The sequence below is a fragment of the Nesoenas mayeri genome (genome assembly GCF_963082525.1).
Source record: "Nesoenas mayeri genome assembly, chromosome: 1".
NCBI lineage: Eukaryota > Metazoa > Chordata > Aves > Columbiformes > Columbidae > Nesoenas > Nesoenas mayeri.
The window spans coordinates 140,679,479-140,706,563 of NC_137541.1; the positions used below are offsets into that span (position 1 = coordinate 140,679,479).

Consider the following 27,085-nt stretch of genomic DNA (forward strand, 5'->3'; position numbering starts at 1 on the left):
TTTTCAGTTTTTCAAAGTACACACCCAAAAACTACACCTCCCAGAATACAAAATTGAATGTTCTGTGGATAGATTTCTCCATGACTCGAAATCCATGATATCGCAGCCCTTTTGTTTCCAGTAGTTTTCTTCCAGGTGCACTTCAAATCCAGCAAGATCGCAAAAATATCGAACTCAAGAACATAAGTTCTGAACTAATGCCCTGAACTTTTAGTTTTCAAACGGCTTTCCTTTGAGTATCAGTGGGACAAAATCTTCCTTACTTTCTCATTACTGCATCAACACTACTAGAGGATTCTGCCACTAAAGATCAACTGTCGAGCCAACATGCAGAGGGACCAAAACACCAAATGCATCTTCTAATCCTAATCACACTTAAAGGTTTGACAGGGAAGTTGCTTATACAAACCTAAAACTACAAGTGCTCTGTGTCCCAGACATTATCATTAAAAAAAACCCAACACAACACAAAACCCCACAACACCAAACCAAACTAACAAACAAAAAAACCACCAAACCCCCCACAAAACAAAACAAACAAAAAAACAAAAAAACAAAAAAAACCCCACCACAAACAAACCCCAAAACAAACAACTACAAAAACAACAACAAAAAAAAACCACAAAAAACCACACAAACAAACCCCCCCCAACATTTAAATACAGGTTTTCACCTTCTCTCCTTTTGTTGCTATTTGTATGGCATTTGGAATAAGTCGAGCAGTCTTCTCCTTTGTCATGAAAGTGATATCCTTCAAGGCAATAGAAATCTATGTAGAAAAAGATTTTAAGACATATTAAAAATAACTGTTAAGACTAAAAATCTACAAAATCACAGAGCAAGCAATAGGAACTCTAACCCCAAACCCTGGGATGCAATTCAGTTGAGATCAAAAAGGCAATTACTGTCTCTACTTGCTAACCTTAACAGCAAACATTCCAAAGTAGAAGCAAGTTAAGACGACTTAAGAGTAACCTTTTCTTTCACACTAGGATCAGGGAAGCAAGTAGCTTACTCTTCTTCCCTTGCGCTCCTCCAGCAACACTTTAGGATTAAGGGCACAATCCCAACCTCATATAAACCACAGATCTGAAAGCCGGTCCCAGCTGGTACACTATACATAAGACAGGACAGAGATCAGATAACAGACTATCTTGGCTATGCCATCTCTCAAAAGTTTGCAATCTAGTCCATTTTCACAAAGGTTTATTTGCAATCCATATATTGCAAGGAAATCTTCCTACTTAGGTGCATTTGCCTTGCATATTAGTTCTTGGAACATTCCTGTTTAGAAGAGTATGGTGTGACTGGCTGCAATGACCCATTTCCATTCAGACTTGCTCCTTTCCCTGAAGATAAGGCTGTGCTGCTGGTCAGCTTAGAGAAAGAAAGAACATCTAGTTGGATCTTGCTTTGTCCTGTGAGTGTGGAAGGTCCTCCACTTACTCTCTCTGTCTGTATCAAGATAGCCTGCTAAGGAGATCCCAAAACTTGGCTCTACCATTGTAACTGATGAGCTCAGATTGCCTTAACATTTTGCTCAAGATGTCACTCTGCTGGACAAGCAGGAACAAGCTACCAGGACATATGCTGTTTAGGCTGAAAAAAAAGAAATCAGTCTTTGCACAGTTTATATATTCAAGGGTGTATTTTTTTAAATCTCATCTCTACAAGAAACATTCAATCATCAAATCCATCTGATGAAATTAAGCTCAGTTTTCAGTTAAAGCATTTCTACACCCTGCCTTTGTCTAAAGAACATGAGCTATTTGTTGTCTGTCCTGTGAACTTCAGAGCACATGACAAAGAATTTAAGAGATTAACTTAAGGTTTGAGCAGTATCACAGCTGCAGAACATTTTGACACATCTCCATTACCTATTAAGTAGGTTACCTTCCCTCTCCCATTCATTGCCTCATGCTATTTCTAGGGCAGATGCAACAACTGCTCGAATCAAAAATTTAAACTCATTCATCTAATTTGACAGAAATGGAGGGCCAACATGTCACCAATATCTACTTTTGCTCATACTGTTCAAAAGCTATAGACCACAACATGAGAACTTGCAGAGGTCATTTATATATTCTTTTCAGCTCTTCTTAGATGCTGATATTTACATGCAAGACTAAACCAAGTCAGGGTTCAATATTGGAGAGTTTTTGAACAGGGCAACACCATATACTGTATCATGCTCCTGCTCTTATGGGAGAACATTATATGGTACAATCCTTTATAGAGCAACTCTCCATGGCAAGGAGAGGCCAACCATTATGCAGAAATGTAAAGGATAAGCTTCAGTGTAACTCCTGACCTCCTTCCTATGCTGAATGACTGACTGAGCAGGCTTACTTCAGCGTTCAGATGTCTCCAGTGCTACTCACATTTTACAGAGCAACAGATCTGCATTTCCACCAGGGATGCAGGCTCATTCTTTTCAGTGCAAAGTTACTAGCATGAGATTGATAGGGCAGAATTTGTTTGAGGGACTCTCATATCCTGATAGTCCAGGACAAAAAATAAGCGGAATCCAATTGAGCTAAGAGATCTTACTGTGGTCTCCCATCGGAAAATGTTGCTGTGGAAACAGAGCCAGTTTTCAGAGAGATACAAACGTCCTTGCAGCAGAATATCCTTCTGGAGTGCACAGGCATAATCTATGTATAGAGAGCAAGGGCAAGTTTAATTACTTATTGCAGCTCAGTTGACCCAAACCTGTTAACTTAAAATGAGAACACAAATCAAAAAAACAAAATACAAACAAACAAAACCAAACACACATTTCTTTCAGTCTTCAAGTCTGTGAAGGCAGACTTGTACTGGGTTGCATCCAACCCAGACCACTGTTCTGGGAACTCCCCAGTGCCAGAGCTGATGGAAACATCTGTGTGAGGACAGCACTTCCTATATCAACCCCTTGTGCATTACCCATATTTTCAGAGAAGAGGTATCAGGCAAGATCAGGAGTAGATGGGAGAAGTATTCATAAGTCAAATTTCAAAGCACCCAAACTACAGAATACACAAATGTTTTATACCATAACAGATTATACTGTCAACTCTTACATAACAGTAGTTCATATGCTGCAGTAAGAATTTTCCACTAAACAGGTCTTATCACTAGCTAAAAGTACCTGCAGACTGAGACACTAAATGGCACCTTGAAGCTATCCAGTTCTTCAGGCATAGCATAGTTTCAGAAACTGAATGTCATTTTTATTATGATACTGCCTCTGGCTGAAACATCCCAACTGACAAACATATTTCATCTAGAATGCAATTACCCATCATCAGATACCTGCTAATTAAGAACAAGAGCAGATTATTTGGTTACACTTCATAAAAACCTCTTTGAGGGAACTTCCATAATTTCAAAGCTTGAATATTCAATCAAAAGGAATTTTCAGAAGTACTACTGCTAGAAAGAAAGACAGACCCCTTTTGGAAACACCAACCTAAAGAACGTAACTTTATGTATAGAAAATACCCAGGAGGCACCTATTCATACAGTATAGTAATGATTTTAGCTTCAGAAATATCGAAGTGTTTTGTTATTTTGAAAAGCTTTGTACCTGGTATTGTCTGAGCCAGAACTTTGATTTTACGTACAAGATCACCAATACAGTTCTTGTTCAAGTACCAAGAGGTTCAAAAGTCCCTCACCATCCTAACTTCAAGGCAGGCCTGCATCTGCAGAATTTTTTATTATTTTTAAAATTCTCTTGGGTTTTCCCCTCAAATAATCAAGTGGAAATTAAGTTTATTGCAACAATCAATGAGGCATGTATACAAGTCCTTGGAGACATGACTGCAAATGAAATTACATGAACTAAAAGAAATCAAAACAAATAAGCTGTAAATGCATGTTTAAAGAGAAGTCAGATACCAAAATGCTGGGAGAGCAGGGAGAAGGAAAGCAGCAAGAGTTTGAGGTTAAGGACTTGAGGAAAGCATTACCAATGAAATAAATAACTTACGCTTTTTCTATGGATAAACAACGTTTAATCCATTTCCTTGTGTTCCGTAAAAACGTGTTCATTAGAGCATAAGCAAAACAGCGCTGGGTGCGCGGGGGATTCGCTCCGCCCAACACGCACACTTTTAACAATAAGAAGTGTGCTTAAATACAGTATGGTATTACATATTCATAATGACCCCAGAAACGCCTATACATATTCATGACCTTTCCCGCTTTTTATGAAAATGAGTCTCAGATAACCATTTACATATTCCCCTCCTTGACCCTCCCCTGTTGCGCCTGCGCAATGTCACTTGGTGAATTTGAGGAAGGGTCTTTAGGGGTCTTTGGATGAAGGCTCCTTCAGCTTCGTCACAGTGGACTTTTTACCTTTGGCTCATTAGGAGGAACTGGCTGGAACCCAAGCTACCAAACCAACTGAAACCAGACTGGCGCCCCCTTTTTGCTGTAAATCTTGGCTATCTTGTCTCCTCAAGGTTGCAGCTGGTGCTGTAGAATTTCTTATCTCGGCATTTAATGAAGTCCTGCTTTTTTTAGCACAATTAGTTACATACAGCTCTAAACTAGATATTAATAATGTGGTTTAAAATGTTAGCTTGTTAGTAGGCCCTTATTATATAGTTGCTTAACCCTTAAAGTGTTAGTTCCCTCTATCAATATAACTTCCTAAACAAGTTTCATAACTTTTTACATAGAACTTAACCACCTTTCCCTTTCTCCAGGTTCAGAGTCCGTGCCTCATTTGGTTATACCTGTAAACATTAAACATCTTAGCAGGAATCACAACTGCATTTTTCACACCAAGAAGCCTGCATTCAACTTTCATGTTTGGGAGAGAGAGAAGGATTCAAATTTATAAATACTGGAGTACTGGGCAAATGATGAGCAACACCACCATGACCCACCCACACAAAAGAGAATATCAAAACAAAGGCAGAGATTAGCATTTCTCCTTCTAAGTTTTCAGATCCAGTAACCTAAGATGCTGCTTGTAAACAACATTTTCAGACAAATTAAAGTTAGTGGCACTCCTTTAAACTCCCAATTTGAAAGCCTAAGCAATTGTTCTTTCATTATAAGAAAAGATTTCTATTTCCTATAATCTTTATATACTGTGCTCATTACAGTGGAATAGTAGCTTTTTTTTAATAGCCAAGTTAACAACTGGAGCAGTTACAGCTTTTTGATGAACAGCAGCAAGTAATTGCTTCTTTGAGCACTGTAGAGCCTGTGATAAGCTTCCCTGCATCAAGCAAAGGAAAAGCTCTTTGCTTGGAGGATGCAAAAAGTCCTTCCAAAGGAGCACTGGTTTTTATAGAGTAAAAAAAATATGTATATAAATAATGACTTAGCTTACAAAGGAGCAGGTGCTACATTGTTGAGATTAATCCATCACTAAATCTTTCTCCAAGTCCTAGGCAGTCTGTTCATCAAAACTGTGCTTCAGAGCTTGCTCAGTGGCTTTCAACATCAATCATGTGTAAGGGAAAAACATCAAAACAACGCTTTGAAGTAATATCCTTTTGTTCTGTTTTACTTCTGTACTGAACTTAAGTATTTTAAAAATGCAGAAGGCATTTCAGAGGATAACTGCCTTCTTCTGCAGCTGGAAAAGGACACCGGGATTTAACTGTTTCTGTGCAAGTGAAAGCTCTAACTTCTCTTCCATTAACCTGGAAAGAACTTAACATGCTGCAAGCATATACTGACAGGCTCTTACTATTCACTTCCTGAAAGGTTATATAAGATGAGAGGTGAACTTTAAACAGTCACAATGCCACTTTCGTATAAAAACAACATCCAGTTCTTGGACAGTGTATTTGTTACACAATGCTCAGGCAGCGCAGGCAGGCCTACCTGCAAAGCAAGTGATAAAAGAGGGTATAAGGCTCATCACCACATGCAAATAAGATAGGGTTATATGCTTCTCTTATTTGGATTTTGCAGTGGGGCAAAATGGAGTCAGAGCTCAAAAGGAACATTTCAGTGCCAAGAAGTTATGCACCACAGTTTGATATTCTCTGCCACCTGCTTCTGTCCCCTCCCATCTCATGCACTTCTCACCACCACTGCTCTTCCAGCTGAGCATTACTTCTATGCCTGCACTCATGTCATCAGCCTATGGATAAGCTAAGCTGGTACGCTGGGCTGTGAAAAACCACTGCTCAAGGCATGAACAAACACAGAACTATCAGATTCACACAGCACAGCACCAGATAACATACTTCATGGTCAGCACTAGCCTGGGCAGTAACTACCACTGCACAAACCAGTATGGGGCATAAAACCTTTTTATCTACCCTCAGTATAGCATGTTGACAAATCTATCCAAGTGCACTGCACTATAAGTCAGGATAAAAATGAAGATTAGTTTGTGTTTTTCAATGATCTCCTATGATAGCTGATGGGAATGACAAACTTAAATACTGAGTTTTGTGTCCTCATACTACACAGCCAGCATTGTCTCTGAAAAGAGTCTTTTAGATTACCAACACCCACTGTGTTACTCAGCCCCAGAAGTCACATTAATCAAGGTGCCTACGGCAAGGGTCTAGGCTTAGTTCCAGGGAGAAAGGGAGAAGCTTCTGCTAAGGATGATCAACTTAATGGAGTCACTGAAGAAACACCTCTTACTTTTGTAGCCAATTACCAAACCATTACAACTGTGGAATCATTCCCTCCTGCACCAACATCTGTGGTAACTGACTCAGTCATAACTAGTTGCCTCTTTAAAGTAAAAGAGAGGACTCAGACACCCGCAGGATAGAAAATAAGTGGTTATGCCATTGCAAGAGGTACACCAAGTTGGTTGTTTACACTGGAAAGAACATAAATTTGATGCTCTCAGGATTTAACTCTGCCTCTGTTCTCACACTTGCATTGCACAAGCCCATCAATACACGTATGTTGAGTTTATGTGCTCAGTGCTCACCCTGGCCCTGCATGGTGACCTTTCCTGCTTGTCAGCTAACAGCTGTCGGTGGCGTCTCTGCTGCTGCCAGGTAGGGTTTTATCTAAAAACACACTAAGAAGTAGTGGCAGCAAAAGATATTAAGAGGCTCCCATCCTGTATCCTCTCCTTCACTTCTCAACCCCCAAAAGAAATCTGTCTTTTTTTCACAGACCAGGCAGTACAGGAGCAGAGTATGGACCTGACTTTCCTGAAGGTATTTGATGCTAGGTCAGAGGCAAGAGAATAGGAAGGTATCAGCTGTAGTTAGAATTCACCATTAAAAAAACCAAAAAACAAAAAAACAAACCCAAAAAAACAACAAACAACAACAACAAAAAAAACACCACAAAAAAAAAAAATCCACCACCCTAGCCCTACATCTTACCTACTATGAGTCTCTCCGATTCTGGCAGATGAGAAAACTGTCTCTTGAATTCCTCACTCCTATATTTGTAAGTAGAACTTGAGAGCTGCAACGAAGAATGGTAGAAGGTTAAGCAAACAGATTTATTTTCAGCCATCAACTGTCTTCATACTGGATGTGTAATTTTATCTTGAAGAACAAATGAACATCAAAAGAGCAATAAAGAATAACTGGTATCTAAATGTGATCATCACTGTAACTTTATCCTTGCTTATGTAAGAGTGTGCTTCTAGTATTCAGGGCAGCATGAACAAAGTTATTCCCTGTATCAGGCCAGATGCCAATTACAAGGCATTGCAGCTATATGATGGCAACCTGCTCCACTCATAGACACAAGAGCCCCTTTCAGGCCTAAGGCTTCTAGCGCAGACTAAAGGAAGAGGCAGGAAGGCCACAACATAGAAGGTGACAAAGCAGATCAAGCCCTCCTGCAGACCACTAGCTGGACAAAAGGACGCAACCTAAAATACCTATTTCTAACTGAAGTATCATTTCAGGAATATTACAATGCAATGGATTTTTTTCCCCTCAGTTACTATAATTAGACCTGTAGGAATAAAGGCCAAAGTTTCTTCCAGGAAACATAAATAGCAGCACCACCATCACCTCTTGATTTCCTGACGTGTTCTGCATTTCACTCTTTATTTAAAAATATCACTGTTTATGGTTCATTTAAGATTCAAATTGAGTGGTAAACTCACACCAAAGAAGATTAATCCTGATGGACTTTAATTCATTCTTATAAATGAATACCCCTGCTCCCATTCAAATAAAGACCTTCAGCATAAGCAATTATGCTATAAAATCCCTATTTTTCACCTTGCAGTAATAACAAGGCTATATTTTTTTCTTAACAGATGTTGGCCACTTATTTTAGGGGCCATCCTATCTAAATGCTGTATAAGGCAATGACTTAGCTGGACTATAGCTAATAGAGGAAGAAGTCACTTTCAAGCGTTACCAAAACCAGGTATAAATAAAATTTAAAAAAAAAAAAAAGGTGAAAAAGGTGTAAAAGAGGCTTTTATAGTATAAGTTTTGTAAAGACCTTAAACATGGCTGCTGCTCTCTCCTTGAGTACCCCTTTACTCCAAAACTTAACATTCACCATTAAACCCATGTCTACCATAAGATTAGTGGCTATTTACATTTTGGGTGGGGGGAGAAAGAAGAAAGGAGTCAAAGAACCCCTTTTGACTCTAGGACCTTGAAGCACATTACCTAAAAAAACCCACCCAGTTTTAGCACACTCCTGCAACATGTTAGTTGGTCACTATCCTTTCATTATGTCTGTGTTTGTTGTCAAAACAATCCCAGAACAAAGACAGACTTATTTTCAGCTTGAGGGTCTTTTAATAAACGAGCACAAAGAGTGATGCCACCTCATCAAGATTCCTATATTTTGCTATTTCCCACAGAAGAGATTCCCACTTCTCACAGTTCAAAAGTTCCCTGAACACTACTCTACACACATTTTATGATGGTCAGTCATCTGCCTATACTTGAAAATCAAGCTCTTTGGCCACAAGAACAGAAGTGCTACTTTGAGGTCAGTTGTAAGTGCATATAACACAGGTGAGAGTGAAGTCACCCTGACACAGTTCAGCTTTAAAAAAAACCCCAAAAAGTTAATGTTACCTTCTATTACCACCAATAAAATAAAGTCTTTATGTCTGACCACTAGTGAGTACATGTTTGCCACCCACTAATATTCTGAGCATTGCAATGCAAACAGTCAGTGAGGGAGGGAGACAAAAAATACATCCACCTCTTCCCTTCTGAGAAAAGTAAGCATGAAAGCTTTAGGTGCAACTATCAAAGCAACATATTAGACATGTCCTCTAAGCTGTATGCTTCCAGTTATATTTCAGCTATTTCTGAGCTTATGAAAACAACATTCTTGGAGAGGATGTCATCTACTACTGTAGATAGGCTATGGTTTCTTGTCCCTGCCATATCATGCCCCAAAATGCATACTACTAATTGATCATCTGAAACAGGTATCAAATGACTGTACCACTTGGAAGAAATTGAGTTCTTTGCAATTACTCTGGAAAGGGGGATAGGAAAAATTAAAAGTTACTTCAGATCTGTGAAGTTTCCACCAGTAGTTCCAGAGACCCTACAGTTTATGCAATCATACCTCAATTGACTGAAGTCTCAGCTTGTGATGACAATGCTAACATACAAGGAGAAAAACGACCTGGTCTGCCATGAGAGCAGAAGAAAGTTCACAGTTTGATGTACAAACCCCAAGATTTAAGAAGTCATGCTTTTAAGGAAAGAAGTAGTTTCTCAAACATACTGTATACAAAAGATAAGAGCTACACTGAAGTTAGCATTTTTGTGGTTATAAGACAAAAGGAATCAGGAAGAGGAAAATAAGAATATTACAGTATCACAGACACATTTATATTAGGGCCTGAATCAGCCAGTTCAACAGTTCCACAAATCAAGACTCAAGATATTTTGAGTTTTACTCAGAAATTGAACTTTTCTAAGCATAAAACCTGCTATAGCTTGTCTGAGAAACCCTTGCTGGCATTTAAAAGTGTTCTTTGTCATGAGTGACTAACAGGCTACAAGAAATCCTCTTATTAATTGTAGATTTCTACTGAGGTCTTAGGACATTTATGGAGAGCCTGCTCTGCTGCTCTGAATTCTTATCTAATCAGTAGAAAAAAGTAAGCATACTGAAAGTTTTTAACCTTATCTCTTCCTTACTTTGTATGAAAACTAGGTCACTTAAATCTGCAGCTATTTTGTATTCAGTGTGTGGCTTGATGATCAAGAGATCACTCAAGGGACTTGGGAAACAACCAGGGCAATTCTAACACTACTGGCACTATCAATTTCTTTAAAGTGAAGAAAATGAGACATTTCCATTCGTCTGAATACAGCATCTCTCATAATCACTGTTATGATACCCAAGATGTGGCAGCATTTGAGGCAAGTTGACACACTTACGGGTTACAAAACTCACCACCAAATATTAAAAGAAGGAAGGCATAAATTAGGCTGTAGAATGTCATTTAAGAGATGAAAACAGTAACTCATTTTTAGCACATGCATATTTCTAAGTTTAATTATAAGTCAACAGGCAAATGCTTTGCCTGAGGATAATCTTAGGCATTTATGGGTATGCTATATTTAATCACCAAGAAAACTATTAAGTCCAGCCAACAACATATTAGCATTCTTTATCTGAAGCCACAGAATATACCAGAAATCTGTAAAATAGCATAAGCAGAAAAACTTCAGTGTCATCCAGAAAGTTTCACAGAATCGTTATGTAAGAACCAGGTACTACTTGAAGACAAATAACCACGTGATTCTCATACCTTGTTTAGAAATGGACCAGAGTCCAACTATATAAAGTCATGTTCCAAAATAAAAAAGTTAACCTAAATAAGGCTAAGCTGAGTTATTTATATGATAGAAGCCTGATGAAACACAGCTTCCCTTCACATTTACATCTTCAAAGTGTGGACACTGCAAATAATTTGAGCCATTTAGCAAACTGCAGAGGAAAGTTAAGCTACACCTTCTCCCAGGAGTACATCAAAATGCTAATCATTAGGAAATTATTTGATTGCACATATCACTAAGCATGCAAATAGTCAATCAACCTCAGCAGAAGAGTGTGTACGTTTTTTAACATTTGCTAACGACCATAATAATTTTGCATTTGCTTTGTTAGTGCTTTCCCCATGTTTTGAGGCACCACAAAACCCACAGGTTACTTGATAATTTGCATTCTATAGTTTTGACATGCAGCTACGAAAACAAACAGCTGAGAGTGCACATAAGTTGACCTCATCACTAGAGTAATACAGCTCTGATATTATCTCATTTTAAGAGATATACACAAGCCTCTCACTGAACTTCAGTCTCTGTATCAGTTACCACCAAACAAGTGGGGCCTCAGAATCAAACAAGCCTATAAGCAAGCTGCCCAACCTACTCCCCTTTTTACGTTCAGAATCCTCACTTAACCATCAAAATATGGCAAATTAGACTCATGGTTTTGCTCCTTTGTCTACAAGGCAAGCAAATCCATGCCACTATCTCTACATCCCACTTAAAGACCACCTGATGTGCTATTCCACAAAGACAGAAGAGCTTGACCTCTACTTTCCTATGAAGTTCCTAGACATGGTCGAAAACAAATTTGGAGATATTAGTGAGTTGAGAGTTAAAATACTTTTTAATAATACACTAGCACATTTAAACAAACATTAAATATCCTGGCAAAAAAAGATTGCATTTCTAGTGAAGAATGCATTTTTTTCTGCCCTCTTCACATTCATCTAAAGTCAATTTTATACGAAAAGACTACTTTAGACTACAAGTATTCTTGAAACTTATGTGGTAAGGGAGAAATGAAAACAAAAAAAAAAAAAAAAAGGGAAAAAACACCCCACCACACACAAAAACAGAAAACCAAAACAGACACTCAATTTTCAAAGAGTCTAAAGCCTCACTAGGCTAGGAAAGAGCTAAGTTAACAGCCCTGAACAAAAGCCTCATGTAGCAAACTTCAGACTTCACATACTCCAGAACAGATTCAGGCAGACTTATCCACAAACACAAGAGCAACTCCCATGGCACTTTGAGAAGATGGTCTCTCTACTGAGGCTACCTGTAAAGTGTGACAAGTCTGACAAACCTTTCCATCAGAGAAATGTTCAGCCCATGGCAGCCATTCCTTCAGTCCAGAAAAGTTCATTATGACCGTCCAATCTAATCTATAACATACAAGCCACGGCTATCACACAGGTTAGCTTCCACTTTCAAACCAGAGCAGCAATGACCGAATTGGGAAATTAAAAAAAATGCTTTACCTTCTTAAATTAAAAGTTATTCCTAACAGACAAATCTTCTAGTGGTCTGTTTGTTAATCTTACATTCATTTTGTGAATTATTTTCAGATTGTGAGCAAGTTACCCTGTATTTTCTATTGGGGTAGGAATTAAGTTTCTCAAGTCTGTCAGCAAAAATATTTTTCCAGATTCACTCTCATGGCTCTCCTGAATGCCCTCCTATTTTCAATGTGCTGTTGAGAGCTGGGTGTAGCTTTGCAGGAGTCACTACAAACACACATAAATCTGACTCACATTTGCTTTAAGGCATGGAATCACAGTGGAAGCTCATGTTCACATGACTACCAGTCTCCCTTTTCACAGTTCTAGGGCACAGCTTTCCATTTCTTCTGAAAACAAGCACAAGGATGTATTTTGAAAGTGTCAGACTTGTTCTCTGTTTACCCTGTCACCAACAAACACTCTGTATCCACTCCGTTACAGTGATCTAGTTCACTAACCATTTCTTGACAGAATCACAGAAAAAAATTCAGTTAGAAAAAACTTTTAATTATTGAGTACTCATAAGCTTTGCTAACAGTAACATAATGTTCTTTTCTTTCTTTTGAAGCACAAAACCACTAAACTTGCACCTGGAAAGAGTCACTCACAGAACCTGAAAAGCAACAGCACCTTACTTAGGGTGACTTACTGTGCTGTGTACAGTACACTGTGCACTTTGGGACTGGATGTGTACAAAGTGTCCACGTCTGTTTTGTTTTGTTTTTTAAATAAGGAGCTAGTTGATAACACCTGATTATCCACATGGTGGTATTTAATTCATAGGTCATACAAGGCATGTCAAGCAATACAAAAAAGAAAGAAGAACAAGCGACTCTTGCCAGGGTTGGCTCAGCCATTTTATTCCCTAGGAGCCTGCTTTTGGAAAGCTCTCAAGGAAATGGAAACAACCTCATAGCCGCAGTGGGAGGGGGATGAGTTTAAGGAGCCAGGACTATTTTACTTACATTCATTATATGCTCTTCTTCATTAACCCTTAACTTCTCTGGAGAGTGGAGTCTCATAAGCACAGGGCACTCTTCCATTGAGCCACAGGGATGCACAGGGCTGTGCACTAAGGTCATTACATCCCCGTGGCCCAGCCCCCCTCTTAATTGCAGAGGCTGAAGGAGAAACAGATTTTAACATTTCCTAGTGACTGAGCAGGAAACAAACCAATGGCAGTTCTCCTTTAGGCGCATCTGTGTACAGGCAGAGCCGCACCCGGTAAGCTTTTTGGTGCAACTATGTCTTTCTTCTGTTGGAAACACAGCATGTAAAGTTTCAAGGAAGGAATATTAAAATACAGGTCATGAGCAAATAGTCAAGCTACTGTATTTTCTAGAGGTTTGATTGGTTGTTTTTTTGTTGGTTTTGTTTTACATCCTGTAAGATCCCATAAACAAGGCTAATGACAGAGTTCCTAGTGCCCCCCAAATTGAGCATTACCATAAACTAGTTCTCATAGATGCATGGATATGCACACTAAAAATGTTAGACAGACTATCATTTACCACTAACACTGAAAGCTTCAAAAAAATCCATGTAGGAAGAAACTCTCAGAACTATTTCATTATGGAGAGCTTCTGAAATATTGGGTACCCACTTACAAAGTATCTAACTCCCAGTGTCGTGAAACTGATTGAATTAGGTACCTCTGAAAGTGAGGGTACTCCTATTTATTTTAAAGACTTGGTCTAGTGCATTAAAAGCACTGTGTCCTAGAGCTCCTCAACAGTAGTCCAGCCTTCACCAGCTCCACTGCAGACATCAGCCTCACCAAGCCATCATTGACCTGACACATAAGATTCTGCTTTTCTGAAAAGCAGCTCTGGTTGACTACTGACCAAGAGACCTGCATCACAACTGTTTACCCCACAGTGTGACGTGAACTCAGCTGGACTGCAATTCCATTCACAAAAAGGCCTCAGCATCTCATGCACCTCACCAGCCACCTCATCCTTCTGAGAGGTCTCATACTTGAGGTCTCATATCTTTGCCTATGTAAGTACAAATATTAAGTCATATTGGAGCACAGTTTGGGAAACATCCTACAAAATCCACAAAGAAAGTTGTTGCAATTATGATTTTGACAGACAAGAAAATTTAGCATCATATGAAATAGTGGAAACTGTGCTGCTAATATTAGGTTATATAATTAGAAATAGAACAAAAGTACAACTTTTGTGAATAATTTTAAAATTTGGTGTCCTTCCCAAGCAGAAAGAAAATTCTGACTTTATGTTTAAAAGATGAGAGATGTAAAGGTATTTATTTTGAGAACTTAAAGTTGCACAACCAGTTAAAGCTTTTTTGTTTTGGTTTGTCTGGTTAGTGTGTAGGTTGTTTTGGTTTTGGCTTTTTTTAATGTTTTTTTTAAGAAAAAAAAATAGTAGAAAAGATCTAGAAAACTTTTGTAACAAAGTATTTCAGTTTAAAAAATGAGTACCGAAAAGAATTAGCTCAGTTTCATAAGCCTTACATTTCACTGAAACAGGGTTCAGCTGAAGCTATTCCAGCAAGGTCCTTGGGAAACAAGCTCATAACCTTCTTATCAATGATAAGAAAGCCTCTTGTCATTTGTAGTATTATAGACTTTTCTCTGAAAAAAGTAAAAAATGTAGCTTGGATTGAGAACATCCCCTGCATATTCTAAAGCAATTGCTTTGTAGTAGTATTATTCTGAAGCAATTGCTGTGTAGTATTCAGTACTTCCTTACTGCAAATAAGCATTCTAAAGCATTTTTGTTCGTGAAGCCAATGTACTTTGTAACAACTTTGATTTGAATACAAAAATCTCAAGTTTGACATGTACAGTGAAGAGCTAAGCATATGCTCCATTTCAGAAATAAAACTGAGGCGTGAAGCTAACAGAGTCAGAAGACACACACCCCCTACACACGCCTCCTCCTCTAGCTGCCTGCAGTCTGTTCAAACTCATGCAAATCCTTGGCCAATACTCCAGCAGCCTCTACGGCAGCTCCTTCTCTCACCCACTCGCTCAGAGCCGGTGCTGGACACGATCCAGCTGAGCTCACTAGCATGCCAGCTTGGAAAACGGGCTGAAACACACTAGCCTTGCAAAACATGCACACCAATGCTGCAGCAAGTGGTCAAAGAAAACTTAGAGGTGGGTGGGGAATAGAGCTGCCCAGCTCCAATCTAAAATCACTATCCTCTAAATGGATTTTGGGAGGCAGACTGCAGTCACATAGGTCATTTCAAGTCCACAAAAGTCCCAAAAGGAAAGGAAGAGGGAAGTACCATCACCAGAGAAACACCAGCTTGGAAAGGAGCACTCAATGCCCACTACTCCTCTTCTCTGCATCACTGAAGGCAACACCCCATGCACCGACTGTGCACCACTCTTAAAGACAGAGTACACCTACACCTGGTAACTCAGTGTGGACCCAGATCTACTTTTGAAGAAGACGTGGCCTCTTTGTAAGTCAAACCCTTGCTAAGAGACCTCCTCAGTCTGAGCAGGTAGAGAAGATCAGGGCATGCTCCATGCACATCCAAGCTGCTAAAATCAGTATACTACTATCCACCCCTCACCTGCTGCCCAGAACCCAGTTCTTCATAAGCAAGGAACAGACACAGTGAAGCAAGGGATATAGGGCTCTGCATACCTGTCAGAAGACCTCTCTGCCTGCTCTGGAAGGGGAACAGCACATCTATTCTGCTTTCTTTGTGCTGTCCAACCCTTTTTGACTCTTACCTAGGACCTGTCTGCTGCATTTCTGTGAGGAACTATATGAAGTCAGGCTCTGCTGTCTGTGCAGGGAGCCATTCTGGAAGTGAGGAGGATTTAATCGGAAACAGTGGGCTACAAATAAGCTTCACCCGTCACAGACCATGAGCCACTACAGCAGCGAGGAGCTGTGGAGCCCCGTCTTTGCTTCATGGCACCACCCCACCATTGCCAGCTGGAACACTGGGTGGTCCCTAGAAGCTATCACGACACAGATACAGTTTCAGAGCTAAAGAGGACAGTGTCTCTGTACTGCAACCACGTGGCTCACTGAATGCCCAGCCTCCTACACATCCCATCATATGGGCATATGGCTGAAAATACAGCTAATGACTCGCCCAACAGCAGGGAAAAGAGGTCCCTCTCCTAGCACAGCCCTACCGAGGAAGCTGAAGGAAGAAACAAAAATGCATTTCAAGGCATTTTAATCACAGTTAAATATAAATGCTGGAAAGGAGAAAATAATTGAACACAGTGGGGCCATTTTCCCAGCCACTTTCCCAGCCACAGCTGTTTGCTAGGATTAAGCAGTTGTCTCTGTGCACCTTAGGTGGGTGGTGGCACTTTAGATGGCACGCAGATCTGTTGTCAAAATCAGCTACATATGTAAACAGCAGGAACTGGTTTCACCAGAAAAACGAGGCAACGCTTCTGCCTTTCCAGAGCAAAGTTAGGATACGTCACAGGGAATCTCTGTGTGCTGAAAGAGCATCAAGATATTGGGAGGCAAATCTATACAGAAAAACATTAATTGACCATTTATTTCCAAGAGAAAGACAGTAAGAGGACTCAAATTGATCTCAGAAAGACCCTGCCAAAGCCTGGGTACCAATATGACTCAAGCCTCAGAAGCAGCAGGAGTATAAAGTGATTCAAGTGCACTTCCTGTTTATAAGATAACACCAATGTCAGCTGATTAAACAGCTGAGTCTGGAAGTTTGCAATTAGCAAGAAGGCTGATAATTTCAGTTTCAAAGAGAATCATTTATATAACTGCTGCCAAGTATACCTAAGTTTGTTTGAAACAAACATTTAAATTTTAAATAAAGCTAAGCAAGAAGTTAAAGAGATCTAGACACCTCCATTGAAAAACATCTTCCCCAACTCTGGATCAGAAACTAAAGTGCTTTTAGCTCTTCCAAGAGGCAAGATGCTCTAATCTCAGATTTACTCAGCATACTCATCAATATCATCCATAGCTGGCAATAACTTCTTTAGACCTTGTAGTAAAATTATGTCTATAATGCCTCTACCAGGGCCTGTATTTCACACTGCCTCATCAAGACACTAGTACAAGCAAGGATCACAAGTGTCTTAAGTGCCTAACTCCTTTTCATTTTAAGAAAAATAAAAGTGGATCTGTACCTACTTTCCTGACTTCAAAGATGCAGCATTTGATTATTTTTTTTTTTTTCACCAATTTTATCAAAAGGTTTGGTGATAAAATTACTAAAAGGAAAGAAACAAAAACCAAACACTGAAACCACTACACCCAAACTTACTTTTTTCTTTTGTTTAAGGATGTCAAAGGATTAGGAAAAAAAAACAAAACAAAACAACAAAACCTTATAATACATCAAGTTCTAACAGAAACTTAATACAAATAAACCAAGTGTGTTTGTACAAACTCTGCAGTTACTATTTTAACATTGTTTAATTGAAATGAGTTTGTCATGCTCACAACACCAAGTTATCTTTTAGCTCAGATAATTTGTCCACTCCCAGTTTAATTTCAAGTCTTGTAACTACATTGCCCAGGTTCCAACAGCCATAAGTGTGCTAACATAATGCAACTGCAATTAAAAGCTCAAGATGATTTCCTTTTGAATAAAAAAATAGATTCCTTTCTGAACAGCAGTTTCATCTGACTCATATTTCTTCCTACAGCACATGTGCAAAACAATTAGCCAATGTTATTTGTTAAGAGCATCTGTTCCTTCACCTGATCTTTCACTGCAGGCTGCCTAAATAATGCAAAAATTAAGACTGCTTATCCTTAGACTTATTTGATCTATCTACTAAGTAGGGGGAAAAAAATCCATACTGGGGGACACACACACACAACAATAACCTCATACAATACAATAACTAAAAGACACTACTTCTGAATTCATATATTCCTTATCTGCAACCAAGATTACTTACTACAAAATTAGCTATATACGGAAGTAAAAGAACAGCATACCTCCATTGCACTTTTCTTTCCTTACTCTCCCAGAACTGGACTCTGGTATCTCTGATCTGCATTTAAGTTTAGTAACAGCCCCCCAAAATACTGGTCAGATAAAAGGTCATGAAGGAAACAAACAATCCCCTTGGCAGTAAAAATTATAGCAAGACATATTTTGATATTTGGAAAGGGGCGGAGGGAGAAGACTTCTCAGAAGATACATTCCGCTTTCACTTAGCACTTCAGATGTAATAACTGATCTGTGCCATTCGCTTTTCAGCAGCTCACAGAATGATAAATAGTTTGGATCGGGACTACAGTGAAAACCAGTAGTAGCATATTTGACAAGCTATAACAGTAGTTACCTAGTTAATGCAGTAGTGACTGCAGCCAACTAGTGAACTGTGTTGGTATAAGTTACACCAGTCATCTCACCAAGCCTACAAGTAGTTCTACTGCATTTGAAGTTACATGAAAAATAGCAGTCACCAAGCAATTGCCCCCAAACTATTTTTCTTGTGAAATATCTGATTTGAGGACTCCCTTTTCTACCTTAAAAACGAAATGCAGAATTTACTCTTAGTCATTTCTATATTAAGAGCTGCCACCAGATTTGATTGAACGATTCTTAGCAAAGACAGACCATACATAATTTTTCTTCAACTTTATATAAAAATGGAATGCAAAGGGTCAGCTATTGGGAAACTTGTATCAGTTTGAGCTGATCAGAGCTGCATACACACCACAGTTCATAATTACATGCCTCCCCTCATTCTGAGAAAGGGGTGATTTCAAGTCCTGGTAGGCAGGCATAGCTGAAAACAGAAAGAGAAGTTGTATGAGCAAGCTTAAGTCCTGAATGACTTTATCCGCCATTTCCATACAGGCTTTAGGGAGGTGCAGTATAGCAGAAAAGACATATGCTCTTGTCTAGAATGCTCTTGTTTTGGACAGGTAAGTACACATCCCAAATAATCTCAAACTTGACAAAAGATTTCAGAAGTAGTTTCTTTTTTTTTTTTTTTTTTTTTTTTTTTTAAACATCTCCTGGAGTATTTTCTACTCTTAGCTGCTGCTAATGACTTCATTAAATGTATCACCAAACAATCACATCCTGTAGAGTTTTGTTAACCTGTCTTTTTTCCTTCTAAAGGGATGCAAGTAGCTCACCTGTAGCAGACTTGAAAAAGACAATGTTACACCACTGCTTGTTTGCAGAAATACCAAGCAAAGCTGCAAGCAAGCCAAAGACCAAAAAAAGAGCTTAATTTCCATGTCTTACATTTGTCTTTTAAAGTTTTCATTCCATAAGCTATGAACTCCACTCTCATTAAACAGATACTATCATTCAACCAACTCGGATTTTCCGAACTATAGTGCATTTCTGATGGTTTTGCTCTCAGTGACTTACAAAATAAGTAAACCACATTAATCTGAAGTACTTTCTTCCTCATCTATTAAACTTAACCTGCAGATTTTAGACCAATTATTTAGGTGTGTGTAATAATAATTCATATTACATAGAACTTCCCACTGCTGCAGCTGAGGAGAGCTTATTTAGACCAGGCACAACTAACTGCAAGCCTGTTCAGAACAGGCTTAAACTTGACAGCAGTCAGACCTACCCAGTGCTCAGTTTGGAGCTGCATCCACAGCAATAAAGAGATTCCCAGGGTGAAAATAAGTGACAAAACCACTTCAGACTCATCAACCATATTCAATGGCTAATCAGAACTACAGTTTATCTTCTCTTTTTAACATTTTGCTTCTCTATAGTCACTACTATCACAGGGCTAAAAAAAAAAAAAAAAGCACCTATTCCAGAGACTCCAGATAGGTAAACAAACAATGTACCAGCACTACAAGTACAGCAAAAGCTACATATACTCAAGTTATACCATCTCCAAAAAAAAAAAAAACCCACAGTGTTAAGTCTCAAAGACATACAGCATTTATCCAATGCTCATACTTCTTAGCAGACTGCTTCATACTGGCAAATAAAAAGGAGCTAAAAAGCCGTCTCCAGTGTCACAGGCCACAATGTCTTTCCTTCACAACCCAAGCATTTGAAGGCACAGATGAGAAGAAAAGCTTTCTTCAGAAGTAATGCACCAAGTGTACAACACAGAGGAGATGAAGCAATTATCAGAGGGACTTAAATACCAGCCTGCCAAAACATAGTTGCTGATTTAACAAGCCCAGTAAACTATTCCCAGAGCAAACATGAGTGTTCAGAGAAAGGTAGAAGGAACATTCAGACAAATAGAGATGCAAGAAATATTTCATCTAACCCTTACTAGTATTGGGCCCTAAAGTACATCAATTTGTGTTGCAATCTGTGTTGCAATAAATTATCCCCTGTAGTGTATACCTGCATCCCTCCTGTGCAGGTGTGAGTCATGTATGTTTATCGTATTCTTGGCATACATACTCTCACACACTCCCACAAACTAGCTCTTCCTCATAGAAACCAAATCCATCTTTGCCAAAATTAAAAGTCTTCTTCCAAATCTTGTGCAACCTCACTTGTTGTTTTACAAGAAATAAAAGGTTTATTTTAACTCCTCACCATATCATTTGTTTGCTTCTATCTTCATCCTCCTTCTCACCGACCAACTGCTAAAACTGACATTACATTGCAATCAAACTGTCTTTTTTAAGCTTGTTTATTATTTTCTTTCCAATACCTCCTTGGCACCTCATTTCCAAATTCTTAAACAAGCAGTTTTCTGAGAGATGCTCATTTGATTTCAACTCTTTCCACCTACCTTTTCATTGCAAGGGAAAGACTTACTTTTTTGTTCTTTCTTTCCATAGGCATTCTTCTTACTGTAGACATATATGAACTTTCTTTGACTGTTTATTAATAGAAACTAGAGTCCCCAGAACACCCTCACTTTTGATGTAAGGATCCTCTTCATTAGCTTCCTCATTCACCTTTACCTTCTTCATTACAGCAGGAGAACACTTAAGACTTTCATGGGTTTCTTCTTCCAAGGACATTAAATAGAATTATATTTCAGAATGAAGAGGATAAAAAGTTAATTTAGAATCTTGAGATAGGGCTTCCAGATGCAACTTAATTTCCAAAGCATCTTTGACCGCCATCATTTCTATTTGCAGTTGCCAAAACTGGAACCATTTAATCAAAAATAGATGCAAGCTTTATAGGTTGCAATAAAGAGGTAAAGGCCTGAGATTAAGTCCGCAAGTAAGCTTTTTTCTTCCTCCAGTGAGGTTATAAAAGTCAAGCTTTGTCCACCTCCAGGGAACAGTCTTCAAAAAAACAAAAAAACCCCTCCAAAAATAATAATAATTAAAAAAAAAAAAAAAAGAAGAAGAAAAACTGCACAACACGCCACCAAACCAAAAAAACACCCACCTTAAAAACAGCAGTTAGTGGCACTATTATTTTTTTTCAGAGTTAGGAAAGGTCATGGATAGTAGGATTCTCTTCTTCCTTCCCTGCAAATTCTTCTCCCTGTTCACCATAGTCAGGAAATAGATTATATGCCAGAGGCTCCCAGCCCAGGTTTGCTGCTAATGATGTGCTCACAGCACCTACTGAGCATTCATGATACCTGGCCTGACTTCCAGAGGCATGGCACAACTGCCTACTCCCACTCAAATCCATGAAAAATTGAAGTCAAACCAGTCAGGCTCTGCTATCCACATTTGGTTTCCATCATCAGAGAAGCAAGAGTACATATATTAGAAGAAATGAATCCTTGGAGCAAACCAAAGTTGTCAAAAACATGCAGCCTCTCAAAGCAAATAACCCAGGCAACCAAAGCTGATCCCTGGATGCTACCACAGGCTAGCCTTGTTGCTAGTTCTACTGACTTGAGAGTTGGCACGAGCATAACAAATCCACACCTGCCACAGTACACCAAGACCATCCTTTGTAAAACGTTAGGGACACATACTTCGCACACTGTAACATGCTGCCTTATGTGTTATCACCTAGACATCTACTGTGACTCAGTATTTAGGGAGTTTCAGCAATTTGTCTATATACTCAGCAGCTGATCATCAAGCATGCAAGTTAGTAAAACACATTTTCTGTCTAGAAGAGCAGAGAAAGATACCAATGACATTGTGTTTTAATTAGAACGCCTTAATTTTTTGCCTTGAATTTGTGACTTCCTGCCTCTTGCTACTTCTAAATTTAGTCTCCTTGAGGCTGAGAAAATGGGTACCATGGTCTCCTATAACCGTACTGATAAAGGTTTTGAAAACCGATCAGTAATGTAAATGGTATAGCTCTTTACAAGCCACAGCGCTATCTTACACAAGGCAAGTATTTACACAATTCCTTTGTTTCAGTGGCAAGGTCGTATTTGCAGAACCAGATAAATACTAACTTCAAACACATACTGAGGTCATGAAGTTATAAATCATAGACAGAAGTCAACCATTCAGTCATACTGGAGAATACTTCACACCCTGTTAGCGGCTGCAGCTGCACTGAAGAATTCCACTACCCTGAAGTTACAGCCATGTGTTACTATGAGAAGAACACAGTAGCACTATAAGGACACACAATATCCTCACTATACATGCCTAAAGTCCTGTTCAAATAAACTTCTAACCTTCAGCATGCACCTCAAATGTAAAAATATGAAGCCCATAGCACAGTTATATCCTTCACATACTATACTTTAGTGACTTTTAAGTTGCCATGCTTATCAAGGAAAGACTGAGTTACTAAGTACAAGTCAAACAAACTGACCCCAAGACCTAAACAGGTTTCTTCCTCACATAAAATGTTAACTGCATTAACAGTTGTATACAAACCATCAAGAGTTAGTTTACACAATCTGATTTGCCATCTAGTGAGAGCATTGCTGGCAGCTACGACATCCCCGCAGCCCGATTTGCTATTGACTCAAGCACAGTATTATAGCAAGGCACAGGCAGAACAGACCTGTACTGCCTTTGTCACTGTAGGAACAGCGGAAAAAATACTGAACCATCCAAGCACTCACTCTCTGGCAACACAATTCTACGATCTGCCAGGATTCATTCACCCTGTCTCTTTTCCTTTGGCACCAGACTGTTGCTCAGTTTCAAAGTACACATGCATTTAGGGGGAATTTTATGCTAGGGCCTGAGATGCAAAATAAATGTTCTGACCATCTCCTTACTTCGAACAGGAGGGATGAAAAGACATACAGGCTAGGTTTATAAATAAAGAGGTAGGAAATCTGATCCCCTGGTTCTTCTTACACCTCTGCCACAGATTCGCTATGGCGTTTGCTAATTACTTAATCTTTTACCTTCTGAGCACAGTGAACATTCTGATGACCTCACCAGAACAAGGACACAGTAGTCCAGATGATGTTCCTATGCACAAGCTGAAGCACACCAATTTACTGAGGCCACCTGATGCAGAACCTGAGTCAGACTGTCAGAGCTGTGAGGAAGGGAATCCAGGTCTCTCACAAGGCCAGGTATTACCCTGCCTGAGGCTGCATGCACAATTGTTCCCCTTCTCTATCTAACAGCAGCAACCCATTCACCAAACTAACAATAAAACATATGCTCTAAGGTTTACCTTCTCTTGTAGCATCTAAAAAAATATCAAAAGCATGAGAATAGTGTTAAAGACAGCATTTATTATTACACCTTCTGCTTTCAGCGAGGGATCTCCCTGGAGAGGGGCAAAATTTGACCCCTCCTTTTTACCCTTCTTATTCACAAATCCCATTCTTTACACAGAACACAGGAAGCTTATTTATTCTCATGGAAAACAAATGTGTTCACTTGACAAAAAAAAAGACAATAGGAAAGCATATCAGAAGAACACTGAGAATCCAAATTCAACCCTTGCTGTTAAAAAGCATAAACAATGTCTTTCTAAAGGCATAAAGAGACATTGCATAGGTTAATGAGCCATTCAAGGAACTAGGAGACAGGACTGGGCACAGAAGCCAGAAGTCCTGTCACTAACTTGATATGTGACATCAGGCAAACAACTTCACCCTCCCTCAGTCTCAGCTTACACTTTACTAAGCTAATAATGATAAAATTACCTATCTCACTACATGGGTGGAGAGCAGTTTACTAATTCATGACTACAAAGCAACTTGAGAACTGTGGATATAAAGCTAGTACGTATACACAAATATATACATTAAAATATACATGAATTATAAATAAAAGACAAGATAGAAGAAAAACACATTACCCAAAAGCTCCAGTCAGCACTCCAGCTGTATTGAGCAGGACCCTGCATTTTCTCTGTACACGAACTAAGAGTCTCCTCTGAATCAGCAAGCAGCTGGCTAACAAGACCATGATCCACTTCATGAACTTCCTGTGAACAAAGAAGCCAGGTATGTAATTCAACAACAGAGAAAGGTGAAATAAGAACATGGTTAATCCATTTAATGACTATATATTGAACAAAACTTGACATGCTAGTTTCACCAAGGCGAGTGTCATGTAGACAGTTGTCCACCAACAGGCTTTTCACTGATTTTACATTTTTTCCAGAGTATACTATACTCAATTATTACTTACATTTTTATCAGAGTATTTTATTTTTGCAGCAGCTCCTCAACTTGCACATTGAACCTGCACAGACATTTAGAGCTAGAGTAACATCAACATGAGATATCAGTGCATAACACGCAGCACATCTCCAGAATCTGTGGGAACTTCCAAAACTTGAGAAAGGTCACGCAGGTGTGGCATTTACCAGAGGACTGACATATATTATTACAATACAAATACATCAAATATTTATACTTAATACTAGTTGAACTATAAATTCCATGTGTTGTCATATACAAATACAAGCGCAACACTTCATAGGCAAATAGTTCTACTCATATCGTTTATACAGATAAGCACTCTTCTGTAGCTATCTCCCTTGATATCAATATTCTTCACTTGAGAGGTCAGTTTTACTTTATGAAGGGAAACAATCAAAGAAGGACACTTGTCCCACACCACCTAACAAACTGGGACAAAACCAGTCCAGGGCCCTAAACAATAACTTACACCACCTGTACTACTGGATCCATCAATGATATAGAAAGCTGGGTTTTGAGTCCAGAGCAACTCAAAACTGGACTGATGATAGGCACACATGCATGCCCACGGCTAGTCAGGGGTGCAAACACCCCGTGCCAGCAGGCCAGTGCTCCTCCCAGGCTTCAGCCAAGTCTATGGCCCAGGCTGAGGGTACGCTTGAGAGATGACAAGGGGAGAAAACAGAGACATCCCAGGCTGTGTAGTGTGAGAGAAGGGGCTGTTCTCCAGAGGCTTTTCACACAAACACACAGACTCACTGCAACTTCCACCAGTTGCTGCTCACCACCCCAGTTTATAGAATCATAGAATGGATGGAACAGACCCTTAAAATCATCAACACCAACCATAACCTAACTCTAGCACTAAACCATGTCCCTAAGAACTTAATCCATACATCTTTTAAACATCTCCAGGGATGGTGACTCTACCACTTCCCTGGGCAGCATGTTCCAGAGCTTTACAACCCTCTCCATTAAGAATTTTTTTCTAATATCCATTGCGAGCCTTCCCTGGCACAACTTGAGGCCATTTCCTCTCATCCTATCATTTGCTACTCAGGAGACCAACACCCTCCATGCTACAAACTCCTTTCAGGTAGTTGTGGAGAGCTAAATCGCCCCTCAGCCTCCTTTTCTATAGACAGACGCTTTCATACCACGGGAGGGACGCTCTCGACCCACCAAATCATCGGAGTTAAGCGAGTGCCACAGCAGCGCCAAAGCCACCCCGCAGCACCGCGGCTGGGTCTCTCACCCGGCGGCTCTGGACACCCGGGAGCCCAGACCCTCCCTCCGCGGCCCACAGCAACCCCGCGGGGCGCCGCCCGCACCTCCTCACCGGGAGCCCACGGCGCCGGCGCTTCGCGGGCCCAGAGGGCCGCTGCCACCCCACCCCGGCCGCGCCTGCCTTGCCCCAAAAAACTTTCGGGGAGGAAGGTGGTAGCAGCGGGGCTGACCGCGGCCGCCCCACACCCCAGGGCGGTGCTTCCAGCGCTGGCCGCGGGGCCACCCGGCCCCCGGGACAGCCCCGCGGCCTCGGCCCGCCCGTCCCGACCCCCGGGTGAAGGAGCGGGGCTTCCCGCCTCCCGCACCTACCTGCGCAGCCCGCCGCCAGCGGCCGGCTCGCCGGGGGGTCGGTGAGGCGGCAGCCCGCGGCGGGGCAGCAGCCGGGGGCATGGAGCCCACCGGAGGGGCGGGCGAGGAGCACGCAGACCGCGGCGCTTACCATGGAAAGAGGCGAGGGCGGCGCGGCGCCCGCTAACTGCCTCAGCGGGGCGCACGTCGGGGCCGCGGCCGCCATTTAAAGGGGCAGGCGCCGGCCGGGCCGCGGGGCGCCGACTCGAGGCGGTTGCCAAGGGCGAGCGGTGCCGCTGCTTCTGAGGAGGGGAAGCCGTGAGGGGGGACGGGGAGGACCGCGGCGCCTCTGATCGCCTCCTCGGACAGCTCAAGAAGCGCCTCGGCGGTTTCCAAAAGGGTTAGCTACGAAGCTTCAGAGCCGGTGGAAAGTTTGAGGACTTGTAGCAGGAAAAACTCCTGGATACGGGTCTGGGGCGGGGGGGCGCGGCGGCGTTATCTGCCTCCCTCCTGAGGGAAAGCCCCCCGCCCCGCCGCCCTCTCCCTGCGCACAGCCCCGGCAGCGGGTTAAACAGCGTCCGGGCAGAAGAAGCGGTTCCTAAATCTGACGAGGGGTGTTTGGGGTGCAGTGGAAAATGCCGGCGAGCGGCCGCTCCAGGGGGACACCTAGGGGGAGAGATGGGAAGAGAAGCCCGCCCGCCCGCCCTCCGCTCCGCGCTCCTGGGGCGCCCCGGGCCTGCCAACACTGCCGCCGCGCCGCCCTGCAGGGGGAAGTCGCGGCCTGAGGGGCCGGCCAAACCCCGCGGCCGCGCCGCACCGCACGGACGGGCCGC

General features: G+C 40.9%; 1 protein-coding gene across 1 annotated transcript in view; it reads right to left on the reverse strand.

Annotated features, from left to right (window-relative positions):
* GRAMD1C (GRAM domain containing 1C) overlaps positions 1–26,478 on the reverse strand; it is a gene marked incomplete at both ends in the record, with an annotated part of 55,480 nt that extends 29,002 nt beyond the window's left edge. Inside the window, 6 exon segments of the mRNA XM_080362084.1 lie at positions 674–769; positions 2,551–2,654; positions 7,314–7,398; positions 24,329–24,457; positions 26,274–26,288; positions 26,290–26,478. Coding sequence (XP_080218210.1) covers positions 674–769; positions 2,551–2,654; positions 7,314–7,398; positions 24,329–24,457; positions 26,274–26,288; positions 26,290–26,478 — 618 coding nt within the window.
* Positions 26,479–27,085: the final 607 nt, after the last annotated feature.